This window comes from Erinaceus europaeus, unplaced genomic scaffold (genome assembly GCF_950295315.1).
Source record: "Erinaceus europaeus unplaced genomic scaffold, mEriEur2.1 scaffold_476, whole genome shotgun sequence".
Classification (NCBI taxonomy): Eukaryota; Metazoa; Chordata; class Mammalia; order Eulipotyphla; family Erinaceidae; genus Erinaceus; species Erinaceus europaeus.
The window spans coordinates 1-19,242 of record NW_026647282.1 but is presented as its reverse complement, the minus strand read 5'-3'; the positions used below and the strand labels follow the sequence as shown (position 1 = coordinate 19,242).

Sequence of the window (19,242 nt, the reverse complement as noted above, 5' to 3'; positions counted from 1 at the left end):
ACAGAGTAGAGCGTTTGTTATATATATCTTTTTTTTTTTTCTCCAGTGTTATCACTGGAGCTTGGTGCCTGTACTACAAATCCTCTGCTCCTGGATGCCCTTTTCCCCCCACTTTGTTGTCCTTGTTGTTTTTATTGTTGTGATTGCTATTGTTGGACAGGACAGAGAAATTGAGAGAGATGGGGAAGGCAGAGGAGGGGAGAGAGAGACAGACACCTGCAGACCTGCTTCACCGCTTGTGAAGTGACCCCCCCCCCCCCTGCAGGTGGGGAGCTTGAGACTCAAACCCAGATCCTTACACCGGTCCTTGAGTGCTTCACACACCATGTACACTTAACCTGCTGTGCTACCGCCAGGCCTCCCATATCTATTATATATATGATATGAATATTTTATTTTCCATTTGTTTATTGAATCTTGTTCAAGCTTTTCCTAGTGGTTAATTCTTGCCTACCAATTCTACAAATCATAATGTACAGTCTGGGCAGTGCACCCATTGCCATGCTCAAGGACCTGGGTTCAGCTTCCCATCTGCAGGGGGAAAGCCTCACTAGCGTTTAAGCAGTGCTGCGGGTGTCTGTTTCTCTTCCTTTTCCTATTACCACCTTCCCTTTCTCTCTGTTGTACTAAGTAAAACAGAATGAAAAAAAAAAAAAAGGAAAAGAAAGGAAAAATGGCATCTAGGAGCAGTGAATTCCTAGCGCCAGCATCAAGCCCCAGAAATAACCTTGGTGGAAATTAAAAAAAAAAAAAAAGAAGTAAATTGTATTTTTACTATGTTATATAAATATTTGAACCTACAATGCTTTGTTGCTTCCTGAATTACATATATCTTTTAAGGGCCAGTAAGACAGCCTATATGGATAATGCACTTCGTTTGCCAGGCAGGTTTGCACCAGACTCCCACCACACTTGAGGAAACTGCAGTGCTGTGGTGTATTTCTCACGTTCCCTTTGTTTCTGTCTCTCTGTCTTTCTGTCTCTGTCTCTGTGTATATGAAAAACACTTCTGGGAGCACCGAAACCACAGCGACAAAACATTTAAAATAAAATTTTTTTAAAACTAGGGTTAGAAAAAAATGGATAATGAGCTACTTTGTCATGGTCCCCATGATGGTGTCTTTTCCACACCACACTGCACTGAAGAAATCTTCAGTGCTATGTTTTTGTTTAATCCTCTCTCTCTCTCTCTCTCTCTCCCTCTCCCTCTCTCCCTCTCTCCCTCTCCCCCTCTCCCCCTCTCCCCCTCTCCCTCTCCCTCTCCCTCCCCCTTTCCCCTTCTCAAAAAGTCACCCTAGAGCTCAGAAGCCCTGGTGATAACAAAGTAATCATACATAGTCTTTAAAGAGCTTTCCAGTGGAATATGTTTGGTTTTTAAGAACTCCATGCTCTATGTTTGTCCTCACTTTGACAAATACCAGTGAAGTCTTTTGGGTCAGTACCAGATCATTTGGACAGTCATTTGGACATCACTGAACTCCCCAGTAAGACTGCAACTGCTGATAAATCACTTAAGTACTGAGAGTCTAGGCCCTTATCATTTAATGAAGAGACATTAGAATTAAACGCTGTGTGTTGGTTGAATTAAGCACAGTGTCTGACACAGATTAGACATGCAAAAACTTACTGCCCTCACTCCTAACTTTGATCATTGCTTCCTTTAATCTACTGAATGTCCTTATAGCGCAAAGATTTCCCTTTAAATCACTTTTTTTTTGCCTCCAGGGCTATTGCTGGGGCTCCCTGCACCATGAATCCACTGCTCCTAGAGGCCATTTTTTTCCCCTTTTTGTTGTCTTTGTTGTTGTAGCCTTGTTGTGGTTATTATTGTTGTTGATGTTGTTTGTTGTTGCATAGGACAGAGAGAAATCGAGAGAGAAGGGGAAGACAGAGAGGGGGAGAGAAAGATAGACACCTGCAGACCTGCTGCACCTCTTGTGAAGCGACTCCCTTACAGGTGGGAAGCCGGGGACTCGAACCAGGATCCTTACACCAGTCCTTGCGCTTTGCGCCACCTGAGCTTAACCCACTGTGCTACTGCCTGACCCCCTAAATCCCTTTTAAATCATTACTGTTTTAGCACTGACTTACAAAATTATAAGATTTCACAGATACAGCTTCACACCCATATATGCATGTGTGTAAATTGTTGCAGCTACCACTAAAGTCTTGTGCCTCCCACCCCCCTTTCCTGACAAACACCATAGTTTTCAAAAAGCCTAGGGGACCATATAGTTGACAATTATTTTGGAGGTTTGCTTGCTTTTGTAATTATATCCCATGTCTGGATACTATGTGGTAGTTGTCTTTCACCTCTCTATTTATTTCACTTAGCATAGTCACCTCCAGTTCCATCACTGTCTACCCTTAAGACAGAAATATCATCTCTTTTTGATTGCAGAGTAGTTTCCACCGAAGAAGATATCCTTTTAGTTTTGTGTCAGTCTTTCCTTGACATTTATAAATAAACTGTTTTATTGTTTGTTTGACTGATTGATTTTGCCTGAGCTGAGGCTCAGGTGCCTGCACTAGGAATCCACTGCTCCTGGAGGCCATTTTTCCCATTTAGTTGCCCTTGTTGTTGTTGGATAGGACAGAGAGAAATAGAGAGAGGAGGAGGAGACAGAGAGGGGGAGAGAAAGATAAACGCCTGCAGACCTGCTTCACTGCTTGTAAAGCAACTCCCCTGCAGGTCGGGAGCCAGAGGCTTGAACTGGGATCTTTATGCCAGTCCTTGTGCTTCATGCCATGTGCACTTAACCAGCTGCACTACTGCCCACCCCACCCCCGTTTTTAGTTGACAGCAAAATACAATAGTTTGTACATGCATAACATTTCCCAGTTTTCCACATAACGTAAACTGTTTTGTTTTGTTGTTGTTGTTGTTGGATAGGACAAAGAGAAATTGAGAGAGGAGTGGAAGACAGACAGGAGGAGAGAAAGATAGCCACCTGCAGACCTGCTTCACCGCCTGCAAAGCAACCCCCCTGCAGGTGGGGATCTGAGGGCTCGAACTGGGATCCTTACACCAGCCCTTGTGCTTTGCTCCATGTGTAGTTAACGCACTGCGCTACCGCCCAGCTCTTATTTTTTTTGTTTTTTGTTTTTAAAGAAACTGAAACTGAGATCAGGATTTCCAGATAAGAATCACAATTTTCTTATTTATGTTTGCATTTTTGCTTTGGGGGTTATTGCTGGAGCTCAGTGCTGGCACTACAAATCCACTGCTCCTGGTGGCCATTTTTCATTTTCATGGATAAGACAGAGAGAAATTGAGAGAGGAGGGGGAGGTTGTGAGGGGGAGAGAGAGAAAGATATAGACACCTGATGATCTGCCTCACCACTTGTGAAGTGTCCCCCCTGCAGATGGGAAGCTAAGGGCTCAAACCCAGACCCTTGTGTAGGTCCTTGTACTTCACACGGTATGTGTGTAACTAGGTGAGCCGCTGCCAGGCTCCGAGAACCACAACTTTTAAGTATACTTATTGATGCTACAAATGGTGTGACTGTCAGCATCAGCAGGTATGACAGACTTCATGATCATCAGAGTCCATCAGCATTTGGAGCTGGCAAGATAATTCTATTACCGTGGGTGTGCTGCCAGTAGAAATAGACAGGCACAAGGCACACTTCCAGGCCTGTATAATATGTGAAAATTAGTAGGAGATCCCTGGGGGCTTTTAGAGCAAGCTAAATATCTGTGTATTTTTTCCTTAGAAGACCTATTCTGCAGAAGAATCAAGAAAGAGGTCTGGGTCAGTGACATTAAAGAAGATCCTGTCAAATAATATAAACTGCAAAAGAGCCTGTTTGTAGAACAGAACAAAAAGTGAGGGAACTTGTGAAGGCTTACTGTGTGCTCAGCACTTCCCCATCTACTTCCCCCTCACCTTCCATGGAAGTCAGTGGTCTGAGCCACTGATAGTAATTTGTTCCATCAACATTCAGCTGTATTGCTTTTTATTAAATATAACTATGCTTAGTGTGTTTATACACTAAGTACTTTTTAAAGTTGAAATTGTACAGTGTTTATGAGTCAATGCATACATATTTATTTTCATTATTATTGGATAGAGATAGAAATTGAGAGGGGAGGAGGAGGTAGAGAGGGAAACAGACAGAGAGACATCTGCAGCAATCTGCAGCACTGCTTCACCACGCGCCAAGTTGTTCCCCTTGCTGGTCTGGACTGGGGGCTCAAACTCAGGTCCTTGTGCATTGTGACATGTGCTTTCAACTGGGTGTGCTACCACCCAGCCCCGAGAATAGCTAAGTTTCTCTTGTGGCTAATTCTTAGCTATTGTCAAATAGCCTAGTCTTCTAGAAAACAGTGACTGCGAAGATGGTTTAATGGATGGAGCAAAGGCTTTGCAATACTAAAGCCCCAGTTCAGTCACCACACCACATACGGCTAGAGCAGTATGCTGGCCTTAGTCTGTCTCTCTCTGTGTGTCTCTCTCTGACTATCTTTCTCAACAAATCTTTAAAGTAAGATGGAAACCTGATTTCTTTTTTTAAAAAATATTTATTTATTTATTCTCTTTTGTTGCCCTTGTTGTTTTATTGTTGTAGTTATTATTGTTGTTGTTATTGATGTCGTCATTGTTAGATAGGACAGAGAGGAATGGAGAGAGGAGGGGAAGGCAGAGGGGGAGAGAAAGACAAACACCTGCAGACCTGCTTCACCCCTTGTGAAGCGACTCCCCTGCAGGTGGGGAGCCAGGGGCTCAAACCAGGATCCTTCTACCGGTCCTTGCGCTTTGCACCACCTGTGCTTAATCCGCTGTGCTACCACCCGCCTCCCTAAACCTCATTTCTTAATAATTAAAAAAAAAGAATCAAAGGAATTTATATATAGTAGTTTTGAATATAAGAGAAGGGAAGAATAGTTTTGAGTGTAAAAGAAGCAAAGTTTTAGGATTTCCAAATATGTAACTATCAGTATTTTATCAATACCAGAATCCTATTCACAAATTCTAGAGTAAGCTATTTTTCTAGTTTTACAGCAAGAATCTCAAGCATGGGGGATCAAAAATTAGTACATGATTAAGTTACAAAAGTAAACCACAAGCTCTGGCTCCTCTTCAAAGTAGTGACTTGTACAACTACTTGTCAAGCTGAAATCTGCAATGTGTGATCAACACATACTTTGTGGCCACTAGTGCTGTTAGTATCCTGGGATTATGATCTTCACTTGATTATGTATAAAATTTCTTTTAATTAACTGTACTTCCTTTTCCTTCTGGTTTAGTGAGTACAAAACATGGAAAGATTACTGCCAGTGCATTTCAACATAATCTTAAAATGAACGAGTTTACAAAACTATTTTCCATGCTGCTATTGGATAAACTCACATTTTTAAGATGTTGAGGGACTTCTCTGCATTTAAGTACTTAAATTGTGCCTCAGTCCCTGTGAAGTCTGTATAAGAGGGTTGACTTTTTATTTATGTCTTTCAGTTTTTTGCCAAGATTCCTCACTTCTGAATTACAGAAAGAACAAGGATATAAAATAGAGTAGTGGGGCCAGGTGGTGGTGCACCTGCTTAAGCACATGTATTTCAGTGCGCAAGGACCCAGGTTCAAGCCCTCGTTCCCCACCTGAAGGGGGAAAGCATTTTGAGTGGTGAAGCAGGGCTGCAGGTATCTCTCTGTCTCTCTCCCTCTCTATCACCCACTTCCCTCTTGATTTTTGGCTGTCTCTATACAATAAATAAAGATAATAAATAAATAAACAAATAAATAAAAGAAAACAAAGTAGTGGGAGTTGGGCAGTAGCACAGAGGGTTAGGTGCACATGGCGCAAAGCACAAGGATCTGCATAAGTATTTCGTTCGGTTCGAGCCCCCAGCTCCCCACCTGCAGTGGAGTCCTTTTGCAGGCGGTAAAGCAGGTCTGCAGGTGTCTGTCTTTGTCTTCTCCTCTTCCCATTTCTCTCTGTCCTATCCAACAACGAAGACAACAATAATAACTACAATAGTAACTACAACAACAATAAAATACACGGGCAACAAAAGAGAAATAAATAAATATTTTTAAAAGTATTTAAAAAAAGAAAATAAAGTAGTAAATAATACAGTAGTGTGGAGGAAATATGGTCAGAGGCATAAGGAGTTGTGTTTGATCCTACTGTCATTCCTGTTAAAAAACAAACAAACAAACAAGCAAACAAAAAAACCAGGAACTCCAATAGTGCATTGTTGAGCCTTGCACTCTCCTGCTTCCGGTTCCCAGATGGCCCAAGACTGAGTCAGGATTTCTCTGGGGGAGAAATAGTTCTCCCAGGGACTGGGAGGGGGAGTGGGGGTGGGAAGGTGAGGGGAGTGAGGAGGTGTGGGGGAATGTTGACTAGATTATCCATGGTCAGGACTGAAAGGAACTTACTTTTCTTCCACCTTATGAAACTAGTGATCATCGTGGTCCCTAACAGTTTCTTTCTCTTTTGGAGAAAAGGTCAATAATCTTATATACTGCAGTATTATAATCCCTTCTAACCCCATTTCAAGTCGTTAAGTTTCCTTATTTTAAATGATGCTTGTTAGGAAAGTGGTTAAGGGAAATGTTTTATCATTCTTTCCTTCTTGTTTTTTTTACTTCATTTTTTTTTATTTATTTGTATTATTGGATAGAGACCGAGAGAAATTGAGAGGAGTGTGGGAGATAGAGAGGGAAAGAGACAGAGAGACACCTGTAGCCCAGCTTCACCACTTATGAAGCTTTCCCCCTGTAGGTGGGGAGCAGGGGTTTGAACCTGGGTCCTTGCACACTGCAGTGTGTGCACTTAACCAGCTGCGCCACCGCCTGGCCCCTAAGCATTATTTTCTATTGTAGACTGGGGTGTGTCCATTTGTTCAACTAATTAAAACCCATGCATATGTTAAACTAAATAATATTTAGAAATATGTATCCTCTCTGGATATTAATTACCATATCTGATTTGAATTATTGGAAGAAAACTACATGCACACACACACACACACGCCATATATATATATATATATATATATATATATATATATATATATATATATATATATATGTTACTTTTATCTTCTTTCAAACACAAAATAAAATATTTTACTTTTGTCATTGTACTTGTATGAGTACATTTGATTAAGAGCTTTTAATATTTGGTGTATTGCACCACAGTAAAGGACTATGGTATGCAGGAGTGTTCAGGTCCTGGAATGTCACAATGGTGGAAGATTTGGGCGGGAGTGGGGGGGTATGGTGTTGTGGAGAACTGAGAGAAATGTTACAAATGTACCATTTTATTGTTGACTGTAAACTCTTAATTCCCCCAGGAAAGAAAAAAAAAGAGAGATTTCAATATTTAGGAAAACTGATTTTTAATTATACATTTAAGTAGTTATTCTAACATAAATTAAATATTGCTTAATGGTGAGAAGGAAAGGATAGAGGTACTCTGTACTTATTGAAGGTATGTGTCATTAAAATATTGGTTATTGCTGCTATTAAAAGGAAACAAATGAGATATTTTGCCAAAAGCTATTTTGAGGTACTTCAAAAAAAATGAAATATCTCTTTCAAAGGAATTCTAGCCAGCACTCTTTGTGCTGTGGCTGGGAAAAGAAGGAAAGCTAGCAAATAATTCCATTATATTCCATAATATTGTCTATTTCATATACATATTATGTCCAATTTCTACAGTCCTGGGTAATGGTAGTCACGTATCAATGAGATGCTGTACAGCATCTACCCAAAAGAATTAAGAAATTTAACATACAGTTCCCTTTGAAATTCATAAGAAAAATTAGAAGACTTCCTTATTGGCAAAGTGATTTAGTTCATGGAAAATAAGCTTTATAGGCAGACAAGTCACAAAGAACAAACTGGGAGTAAAGACTATACCTTGAGAAGTGACCTAAATTCGTATCACTTTAGTTTGTAGTGAACAATTGCTATGAAACATGAGTACCCCTCCAGAAGTATAATTCTGGATCTGAGGGAATGAGAAACAGTACATGTTTCTTTTAAGGATATCCTGACCTTCTCCTGCTTTTTATTTTCCACACTTTGAATTTCAAGATCTCCGCATAATTTGATGATGACCATAGCAACTGCCCTAATTATTGGTAACAATCCCTTTCCTAACTTCATCCATATGTTGCTTGTGCCAAAGTGTATATCATTAGTGTTGTTTGAAGTCACTTACATCCTTTCGAGAATTGTTCATGAGTGAGTGAAGGGTTCAGCTGCAGTGTTCTTAGGGTCATGCCCCAGAGGTTTTTCTTTGTGTAGAATAACTGCATTGACTTTTGATTAAAGAGTTTTACTTAACAAGATCTGGAAATGTCCTGTGGAGATTTTTGGAAACCCTCCTCACAAATTTTTTTATGCCAAGAAATACCATGAAAACAAAACAACAACAACAACAACAAAAACATCATCCTTGGGCCTGGATTTCTCCCTTTCCTCCAAGTAGAATGTTACACAACTTTCCTTGTCTTTCCATGTCCGTCCAAGACACGTCATGCTGACACCTTGCTCTGCATCCTTAGGCTTGGTGTAGCTGAGGTTGCTGCAGCAACAGCACACACGGGGCAACATTCCCCCTGTCACTACAACGTCTGGGACATGAGTCAGTTGAAAAGTTTCACTGGGTTTTTATTAGTGTATGATGCATTCGCAGGCCATCTACAGTTCCTAGCCTGTCCAGGACTCACACGAGATGATGCAGAAGATTTGATGCTCTTACCTTCAGATGTTAGATGGTCCAGCAGCCTCTCGTGGAAGATTGTGCATTGCTTGGTTCTTTCCACAGAACCTCTGAGATTAATATTCAGGCCCTACTAATAGAACTTCCATTCAACTATTGTAGACCTTGTGTGCTTAATAAGCTACAGTGACCGTGGTTGAGGATGAAGACTTCCCTCCTATTACACAGAGAAAGAAACAGCAATTAACATCCCGGAAGCATATCTTTACACCAGTGGTGTGGAAGAGCCTGTGGTGAAGACTAAGGATGGAATTGCTGTGATTGTGGGAATTTATGAAAGTGGAACTTGCCGTTTTATACTGATCAGGTGTGGTCGTAGTTATTGGCAACTTCTAACACGGGATCTGCTTTGTTTTTCAGACATGGAGATGACTTGATTGTGACTCCATTTGCTCAGGTAAGCACAGTTTGGTGAGAGGGCAAGTTTCTCAACGATCTAAACATTTAATTAGGGTTATTTGATCTGGGTTTTATTGGAAGTCAAACACAAGTACGAGTACAAATGTCGTGGCTCATTCAAGTAATTCCAAATCCATGCTAAAAATGTGTCCTTGGGCATGTTGATCTGTGTCCTATAAAGCCATTGATCCAAAGAATGTATTTGCTTACAACAGCAAATTGTGTAAGTGACGTACTTAAGCGGGACCATATTTCTTTTATTGACCTAAGCACCAGACGCAGAAGTCTACATCACAGATTAAATTACATTTAGTATAATTAAGGACAGGATCAGGGCTTGAAATTCAATATTTCAGTTCAGCCTAACACTTTATTTACTCATCTTTAACTCAGCATTATATTTACACTTATTATTTTTCTTTTGGTATACAAGTCATGAAAATAGCCATTTAACAGAAGTGAAATGAAGTTATAAAAATGATCCAAAACATTTTGGTTTGTTTATGTTTATACTTATATAAACTTGATAAACATATATTTTATATGGGTCAGTGCCCCTAAATAACATTGTAGTTATTTTTATAACTTATGCAACAGTAAATGGGAACACAGCCAGCATCCTTTTCCGAAGAATAACATCTTGCTCACTGAAGGTCTTGTTGGAAAGCATGACTGATTTTTAGGACCTATAGTTCTGTGTTTAAATCAACTTAAACTCATGTCCTAAGCATATTTTTGACCCAAAAAATTGTAGAAATAGTTAAGTCTTCTTAAGTGATTCATATTGAAAATCCATCATTTTATTTTTCACTTATTACCCAGATCTGGGTCAACAGATAAAATCAGACAACATGTTATGTAAACAACTGTCACCAAATGTTGAAATAATCGTCCTAACAGGTTCTTTCAGGTAGTAATCAAAATCTCTTGGGATTGATGCAGAAAGATGCATGTAGTGGCACAATGGATAAATCGTGGGACTCTCAGGCATGGGGTCCAGAGGTCCATGGCTGACATCTTGCATTCCATAGTGGTGCTATGCCTCACCCTTTCTCCTCTATTGACAGTAAATAAACTATTTTTAAAATAACATTCTCGTACTTCAGTTAGTATTTATTAATCTTCAGTGATAGATTAATAAATTTCCCGTGGTCCTTGACACTAGTACTCTTAATTTCTTTTTTTTTCTCTTTTTTTTTTTTTCTGCCTCTGGGGTTATTGCTGGGGTTCAGTGACTGCACCATGAATCCACTGCTCCTGGAGGCCATTTTTTCCCCTTTTTCTTCCCTTTGTTGTTTTTTGTCGTTGTTGTGGTTATTATCATTGTTGTTACTTATGTTGTTATTGGATAGATAGGACAGAGAGAAATGGAGAGAGGAGGGGAAGACAGAGAGGGGGAGAGAAAGACGCCTGCAGACCTGCTTCACCTCCTGTGAAGTGACTCCCCTGCAGGTGGGGAGCCTGGGGCTGGAACCAGGATGCTTTCGCAGGTCCTTGCATTTCGTGCCATATGCGCTTAACCCGCTGCGATACCGCCTGACTCCCTTACTCTTAATTTCTAAGGGGGATTTAGTCTTTTACATAATTAAGCATTTTGCTATAGTGAACCGAGGCTTTTAAAAGACTAATATGTTTTAAGTTCACTGAAAATTTGCATATTCAGTGACTGCATCAAATGTCCTTTTGTTTGACAGTAAACCACGTAAATGTGTACTTAACGGCCTTAAAGTTGACATTTTGAATATAAACCAACTCTGTCTAGTAAGTAGGCATATTTACTAACTTAAAATAATCTTGGAATGTGTTAGAACAATTTGCTCATGATTTGCACAGTGACTCATCACATCTTGTAGAAGGTGGTCGTTTACCCCAGAGGCTGCAGATTCTTCTTATGTGGCTTCATCATAGTTTTCATAAATGACCTTTTGTGAGGGTATATTATCTGGGAAACCCTACCTAAAATGTAGAACAAGAAAAGCCTGACTAAACCCAGAACTGTCTCACCACTATGTGTGTGTGAGGAAGCAGGTAAGGAAAAAAGCCCCTTTAAGTGTCAGTTTGTGGCCTTCTCTTGGGCTCTGTTGAATATAATTAAACACTTTTGTTATACTAATAAAACACCACTAATACATCAACTGGTTTTGGCTTTTTGTTTGTTTGTTTTAATATAGTATGCTACACTCACCATTTCATAACAGTATTATAGTGTAAATATATAAGATTTTATGTTATTTAAAGCGATAACCAACATTATTTGATATAATATGCCATAAATTGTCTTGCCAAAGGACGGAAGACAATTGACTATACATATATTCAAAGACAGCAAATAATTCTTCCTTTCCCCTTGCATGCTTCAGTGTTTAGAATTTCACACTACATTTTTTTTAAGTATTTTATTTATTTGGAAGTTGGGCAGTAGTGCAGTGGGTTGAGCACACATGGCGCAAAGCGCAGGGACTGGTGGAAGGATCCCGGTTCAAGCCCGCAGTTCCCCACCTGCAGGGGTGTCGCTTCACAGTTGGTGAAGCAAGTCTGCAGGTGTCTATCTTTCTCTCCCCCTCTGTCTTCCCTTCCTCTCTCCATTTCTCTCTGTCCTATCTAACAACGATGACAACAATAATAACTACAACAACAATAAAAACAAGGGCAACAAAAGGGAAAATAAATAAATAATTTTTAAAAGAAGGTTTAGAAAAGTAAATAAATAAAAATAAAGTATTTTATTTATTCATGAGAAAGATAAGAAGAGAGAAAGAACCAGACATCACTCTGGTATATCTGCTGCTGGGGATTGAACTCAGGACCTCATGCTTGAGAGTCAGTGCTTTATCCACTGCGCCGTCTCCTGGACCACCTAAATTCTTCCACTAACAAAGTAACATTGCTCTCAAAAGATTTTTGCATAAATTTAGAAAAGAAATAAAAACAAAAGAAGAAAGGGAAATAATGTCCCATGACCCCAAACTCCACAATAACTAATATTGACATCTTATTTTATATCTACTTAAATTTATTTTGGGTGCATACATATTATTTCCTAATATTCTTTAAAATGGACCTTCCTCCCCTCCTTTTTTTTTTTTTTGTCTTCTCTGAAGCTTTACTGCCCCATGGAGAAGTAGAGTGAGAAAGGAGGTAGAGAGACCAAAACTTCCTTCAGTGAGGTGAGGGCCGGGATCAAATCTGGGTAGCACAAGTAACAATGCAAACATACTAAAGTGAGCAAAAACTCTCACTTTATTAAAAAATTTATAAGCCTGTTAGCATGTCCACCTCATTTTTGCCTCTTCCTGAAAATCCATTTCTTTACTACTATGTCCACTTCCAGAATATGAAATGATTCCTCCTTTATAAACAAAGAAAAAAAAGAAAGAAAGAAAAAGAAAAACATTCAGGGTTTCCTATAATGCTCTGAGAATTAAATCTTAGTTTATAAGAACATTTAGGAATACTTGCAAGGATATATTCTATTTTAATAGATAGAGCTGAAACCTGAATATCTTGGGCAGAATTAATCTTCAGAAAAGATCATTTCTTATTCTTCATAATCAATGGCATGTCTCAAACACTGTCAGAGTTAGAATTTATTGCTTAAACTTAGTCTAAATTCTTCTCCACTTCTGATTTCCTATATTTTCCCATTTAAGCTCAAAGTCCCCTTAAATCCCAGAAAAAGTGATTGCTTTAAATGTCTGATTTACTTACTCTTTCCCTAGTTTCTGTTGAAATCTTTCAGTGTGGGTAGCTCCTTAGATATATAGACTAGGTGTGCAGAGGAATCCCTCTGGTATGCCCTACCAGACCACTCTGCAACTGATTTTTCTTCTTACAACTATGGCAATGATTCGATTACAGTTCTTTGGAGAACAAAGAAGTATAATATCAATGAAATTTAAGAACCCTGGCTTTGTTGTCAGTAGCTGTTCTTCTTCTAGCATTTGCCCTTCTTCCGTAGCCAGTCAACAGCGTCAGGTTGAGCCTGATGTAATGTTTCGAGACCTCCTTTGAATCTGGAGAGGTGGCAGTCGTTGACTATGTGGGTCATAATCTGTCTGTAGCCGCAGGGGCAGTTCAGGTCAGTAGCTGTGATGCCACCAATCCCGTTATGTATAACATGACTACATAATAAAACTCTAAACTGACTAAAATTCTCATCTGAGAGTGTGCAATGTTAAAAATAAATAGAATCTGATTAAGAAAAAGACAGCTTTCTTGGGGGTCGGACGATAGTACAGCAGGTTAAGCGCACATGGCACAAAGCGCAAGGACCAGAGTAAGGATCCCAGTTCGAGCCCCTGGCTCTCCACCTGCAGGGGAGTCGCTTCACAGGCGGTGAAGCAGGTCTGCAGGTGTCTGTCTTTCTCTCCCTCTCTCTTCTCCTCCTCTCTCCATTTCTCTCTGTTCTATCCAACAATGAATGACATCAACAATAACAATAATAACCACAACAGGGCTCCAACAAGGGCAACAAAAGGGGGGGTGGCCTCCAGGAGCTGTGGATTCATGGTGTAGGCACTGAGCCCCAGCAATAACCCTGGATGCAAAATAGATAAAGACAGCTTTCTTTATATTGGATTATCTTGAATTCTTAGAGAGAGACCCTGAGATCATTTGACCAAGGAGATATGTCTAAATAGACAAGAAATAATGTATTCCTTTTACCTTCTAGTAAAAACTGTACCTACCTAAGATAGTTTGGGAAGTAACAGCTATTAACACCTGTATAACTAATAGAAGAATACTACTCTAGTCACAGAATATAGATAGTATTCACTGTGCCTTTGTGCACTGCCCACTTCAACCAGGAACAGCCCTCTTTCCTCATGTTGAGTCTTCCAGACCTCCTTGTCAGGCTATGAAAGAAGATCGCCATGCCATTTCTCTTTCCTTCACTAAAACAAATCGCAGCTAGCATCTTGTCGGAATCTTAACACCCCACCCCTTCAACCTTTGTGGACATGTGTAATAGCAACTCCATACTGCATAACCACAATATAACTTGGAAGGAGACTTTCTTGTTCTATGAAAATGACCTTTCTAGTTTGAAAGTAGTCATAATTTAACTTTTTTTTTTTCTTGAGGTAAAACCAAGACAAAGAATCCTTTCTTCCTACCACGCCTCACCAGGCTACTAGAGACAACTCGTTGTGTTTTACCGCCCTCTAGTGGCTTAAAGTGTCAGACTGGAAAACAAGCTTCTGTGTTAATAATCTAAGCCAGGTTTGTCCTGAGAAAGCTAGGTCACATGTTTTTAAAAGCTATTTTCTCTTTAAATATTTTCTCTTTTTTTATTTTTTAAGTTTTTTTTTTTTTTTTTTTTTTTTTTTACCAGAGAACTGCTCAGCTCTGGCTTATGGTGGTATAGGGGATTGAACCTGGGACTTTGGAGCCTCAGGCATGAGAGTCTGTTTGCATAGCCATTATGCTATCTACCCCTGCCCTCTCTTAAATATTTTCAAGAAATTATTTTCACATGTATATTTCTTTTACATTTTTAAGTCAGTTACAATTTTAGTGAAGCCCACACTTTTCCCCATTTTAGTGAGTTTTTGATTAACAAATGCTTTTAAAAATATTTTATATCCTTTTCTTTTTGTTTTAATAGACACAAAACTCAAGAGGCAAAAAGGATATAGAAAGAGAGGAATAAAGAAATAAGCCTGCAGCACTGTTACACTGCTTGGCAACCTAGGACTTGAACCCTGGTCTTTGTGCATGTTAACATGTACACTAGACCAAGTACAGCACCACCCAGCCCTTGATTAATAGATGTTTATAAATACCTATGCAAGTCTGAAATTAGTAGCTGTAGGGAACATTTAACCCTTTCCGTGGCATAATTCATCACTGCAGGTTTTTTTCGATATCACTATTCCCAAAATGCTATTTCTCATCAATTCCAGTGTTTTGTTTGTTTGTTTGTTTGTTTTACCATGACACTTTTGCTTGGTGTGGCAAAAGAGAGAGGAATGGCCTTAATTTTCTAACCATTGAGCTTTGTGAAAGAAAACCACTGGGAGCTGGGCGGTAGCCCAGTGAATTAAGTGCACATGGCTTGCTCGAAGAGCAAGGACAGGCATAAAGATCCCGGTTTGAGCCCCTGGATTCCCACCTGCAGGGGTGGGGGGGTCATTTCACAAGCAGTGAAGCAGGTCTGCAAGTGTCTTTATCTTTCTCTCCCCCACTCTGTCTTCCCTTCCTCTCTCAATTTCTCTCTGTTCTATCCAGCAACAAGGGCAACAACAATGAGAAAAAATGGCCTCCAGGAGCAGTGGGTTTGTACTGCAGGCACTGAGCCCCAGCGATAAACCTAGAGGCAAAAAAGGAAAGAGAGGAAAAAAAAAACCTCTGAGGCTTTTTTGGTTATGAAGCAGTAAGTAATGACAAAAATGATAGAATCATTAAAACTTGGAGTACAGTGCTCAGGATTGAATACAAGGGGAGTGAGAACTACCTTAGCACAAAAGTAAACAGTAATTGAACTCTAACTCAGTTATTTGAATCAAACTCTTTCTCATTCTCCCCCAAGTTCCTTGTAGCAGATGCCCCGCCTCCTGTAATGCAAATGAGAACATGAAAGTTTAACACAGTGAATTAGTGCAGTGAGCACTGAATCCATCAGTCAACTAAGTTTGAGGGAAACCCTCATTCTAAGACTTAGCTTGAACTTTTATTTACACTTCTGCCAGTATCACATGTGTCACCCAGAAGATAGTAATAATTAATATTTAATATAAATTATTTTAGTCCTTACACACACACATTATTACTTGCATACATCAGGAGTGATATATCCCCCAGATTAGTTACTTCAACAGTAGTTCGGAAAAGCAAGTTTCAGAAGAGGGCATATGCAAATTCACAGGTGACAGATAGCTGAGAACCGCTAGGAGGGGCAACTGGAGAAAAAAAAAATTTTTCACTTTTTTGCTCTGAAACATTTCATGTGTATAAGAGAATATGGCTAATGATTATCTGAAAAACAAGTACTGTTTTCTCAACCTTGAGTATGCTTCCTCTCAGAGATAACAGTCACTTTTATTTTTATTTTCATCTTTGTGTTAAAGGAAAGACATTCTACTTTCTTCCCTTTTGTTCACTTTAATTACACACCATGTGAAGATTTATAGAGTATGCAAAAATAAATCTATGAAATTCAAAAGCCAAGGCAAAAACCTCCTACTTTAACACAATTACAACGGGGGGTGGGGGAAGCATTTTACAGAGAAACAATTCTGACACATCACTAGCATTTCCTTTCAGGTGAGCATAAAGCATGAATCCTATACATTATCATTTCTGTTTTCCCGTAGTCAAATGTAGTGCACTTCCATATGACTTAAAGAATTCCATTCTGAAACTTCTGAGGTTAAAATTTTAAGATCGCCCAGCAGTACAGTAAACTTACTTTAAATGTTTTAACGGTCTGTGATAGTCAGTTCTTACAACATAAATCAAACCTGCATGATTAGATGACATCGGGTCATGTATCAAATTTATATCTGCATCATACAAGATTTCACGCCTAATGAAAGGCATTGTGCCTGATGTCAGCAGTCGGCTATTTGAGTACTCCGTCATAGACAGCGTGACCTTTCAGTGCTGTGAGTTGTTTATATGTGATAATGAGCCAGCTTTTCCCAGTGACTGAATTCATCATAGTTGGCACCTTTAGAAGCACCATTAACTCCTTCGGGGGATAATGTTGTAGGCCGTTGCCCCAAGGGCACACACATACCCCAACAGCCTACAAGAATTCATGCCAATTGAAAATACCTGAGACATCTTAATTTTAGGAAAATAATTAGACTTTATTTAAGCCCATTTCAAATTGAAAAAATAAAATCTGGAAACCTTGGAGCAGTTAGAATCTCCCCCCCACACACACACACACACATACATATACATTATCAATGATAGGCAGGGAGAAAAGCCTTTATGCTCATGTCAAATAATTATACAAATGTAATGTTGTCATAGCAAACTACAGTTCACTGGGGACTTTCTGTTTATCAGGTTTGTTTATCAGTTCTTGGCAGCTAACCTGACATTTCATATCATTTTCCCAACAACCCTATGAGCTAGGGATCACTGTGATTCCAGTTTTATAGATGAAGAAACTGAGGTACAGAGAGATTATTTAATGTTCTAAATTTGCACACTGAACATACAACAAAACCTGGAAGTTCAGCTTCTTATCTAATTCATGTCTAATCTCTACATACCTAATAGGACATTTAGAAGATACAGTTTAGGTAACATTCAGATTATCTTGTCCAGATAATTTATCACTCAGATCACCGGTAGATCACTTGAAGAATCTACTATGAGGGCAAGGAGTTAGCATAATATTACGCAAAGTGATTTTTGTGACTGAGGCTTTGAAGTACCAGATTCAATCCCCGATATGACCATAAGCCAAAGCTAAGCAGTGCTTGGTAAAAAAAAAAAAGTCTATTATGATCATTTGAGTAGGAAGAAAGGGAGTAAAATAAATTAGCATTTGTATACCTGTTATCTCCTACTCTTTGCCACTTTATAATTCCAGAAAAATTAGAAAACAGAGGGGTCCAGGAGATATCTCATACTTTCTAAAAAATATTTTATTTTAATAACAGAGATACAGAGAGAGACTAGACCACTGATCTGCTCTGGTTTATGGTGGTTCTGGGGATTGAACCTGGACTTTGGAGCCTTGAGCCTGAGTGTATGTGTTCCTAGTCCCATGTGTCATTTTTTAAAAAATATTTTTTAATTTATTTATTTTTCCTTTTGTTGCCCTTTTTATTGTTCTTGTAGTTATTATTATTGTTGTTATTGATGTCATCATTGTTAGATAGGACAGAGAGAAATGGAGAGAGGAGGGGAAGAAAGAGAGGGGGAGAGAAAGACACCTGCAGACCTGTGAAGTGACTCCCCTGCAGGTAGGGAGCTAGGGGCTCGAACTGGGATCCTTATGCCAGTCCTTGCACTTTGCACCATGTGCGCTTAATCCACTGCGCTACCCCCCCCCCCCGACTCCCCCATGTGTCATTTTTAAAGGTGAGTTTCATGGAACTAAGTATGACCTTTATTGTGAAAACAACAACAAAATACAGCTGTATTAAGGCATTGACTGTTAACACTTTTACAGGAAATATAAGATGCCCAAGATCTCACAGAGTATATACATTGCCTTGTGTGAGGGTTTAAGACCCAGCACCATGTGTAGGAGAGTGTGAACTTCATGGATGATGGAACTCCTCTGTAGTGTCTCTCTCTCCTCTCTCAGTGTCTGCCTCTACTGTCCTCTTTCTTCAAAAATAATTAAAAATTAAAAATAAATTGAAAGCTGAACCAGAGTAATCACTCAGCTGTATCATGCATGTGTGGGACTCTGGGTTCATTCCCTGGTACTACATTAAAAAATAAGAATAATAAGAAAGAAAGAAAGAAAGAAAGAAAGAAAGAAAGAAAGAAAGAAAGAGTGAAAGAAAAAGATAGGGTCTCAGAGGCATGAAACCTATGGGGCCTGAATTAAGAGGTAGATCCGTTGTGTTTATGTTTTCAAGTAATCAGTAACTTTCAATTGAGTGTCTTCTTTGAGGCAGGCACTGTTCATACATAGAGCAGTCCCATCATGTGTGAACACACATTCCTGAGATCATTCACGATTTAGATACCTTTGGCAAAGAAAAGAAATTCTGCTTACTAACTAGATTTGCCATGTGGCAAAGGCAAAAAAAAAAAAAAAAAAAAAATCCCTAAAATTACTGCTAAATTTGGTGGATTTGAATTATGACACTCTCAGGAAATTTTTGAAGAGAATTAAGGGGCAATTTTCTTTTAAAATTTTGTCAGTAATATTATCCTGCTTCAAAGTTTCATTAGATGCAACCACAACATTATATAGCTGTTGCCTGGGATGCTGTACTGATGGTTAGGAAACCCAGGAATATTGTGGAAAGTGCTGTTACCTATTGGCATTGTGTTCATAGACAGTGATAAAAAGCATCACAAAAACCCCTAAGGATAGGCTCTCTGGATTGCAAATGTAGTTATGCAAACCTTGCTACAAGATGTGACATTAGAAACTAAGTTTCAAGCAGTAACAAGTTTTCT

The 19,242-nt window shown here is 39.2% G+C and overlaps 1 protein-coding gene across 1 annotated transcript in view; it reads left to right on the top strand.

Annotated features, from left to right (window-relative positions):
• The window catches only part of LOC132536277 (cAMP-specific 3',5'-cyclic phosphodiesterase 4D-like), a gene marked incomplete at its 3' end in the record, with an annotated part of 77,219 nt that extends 68,083 nt beyond the window's left edge, over positions 1–9,136 (top strand). Inside the window, exon 3 of the mRNA XM_060183900.1 lies at positions 9,100–9,136. Within this exon, the coding sequence (XP_060039883.1) occupies positions 9,100–9,136 (37 nt within the window). The remainder of the gene's footprint in view (positions 1–9,099) is intronic.
• Positions 9,137–19,242: the final 10,106 nt, after the last annotated feature.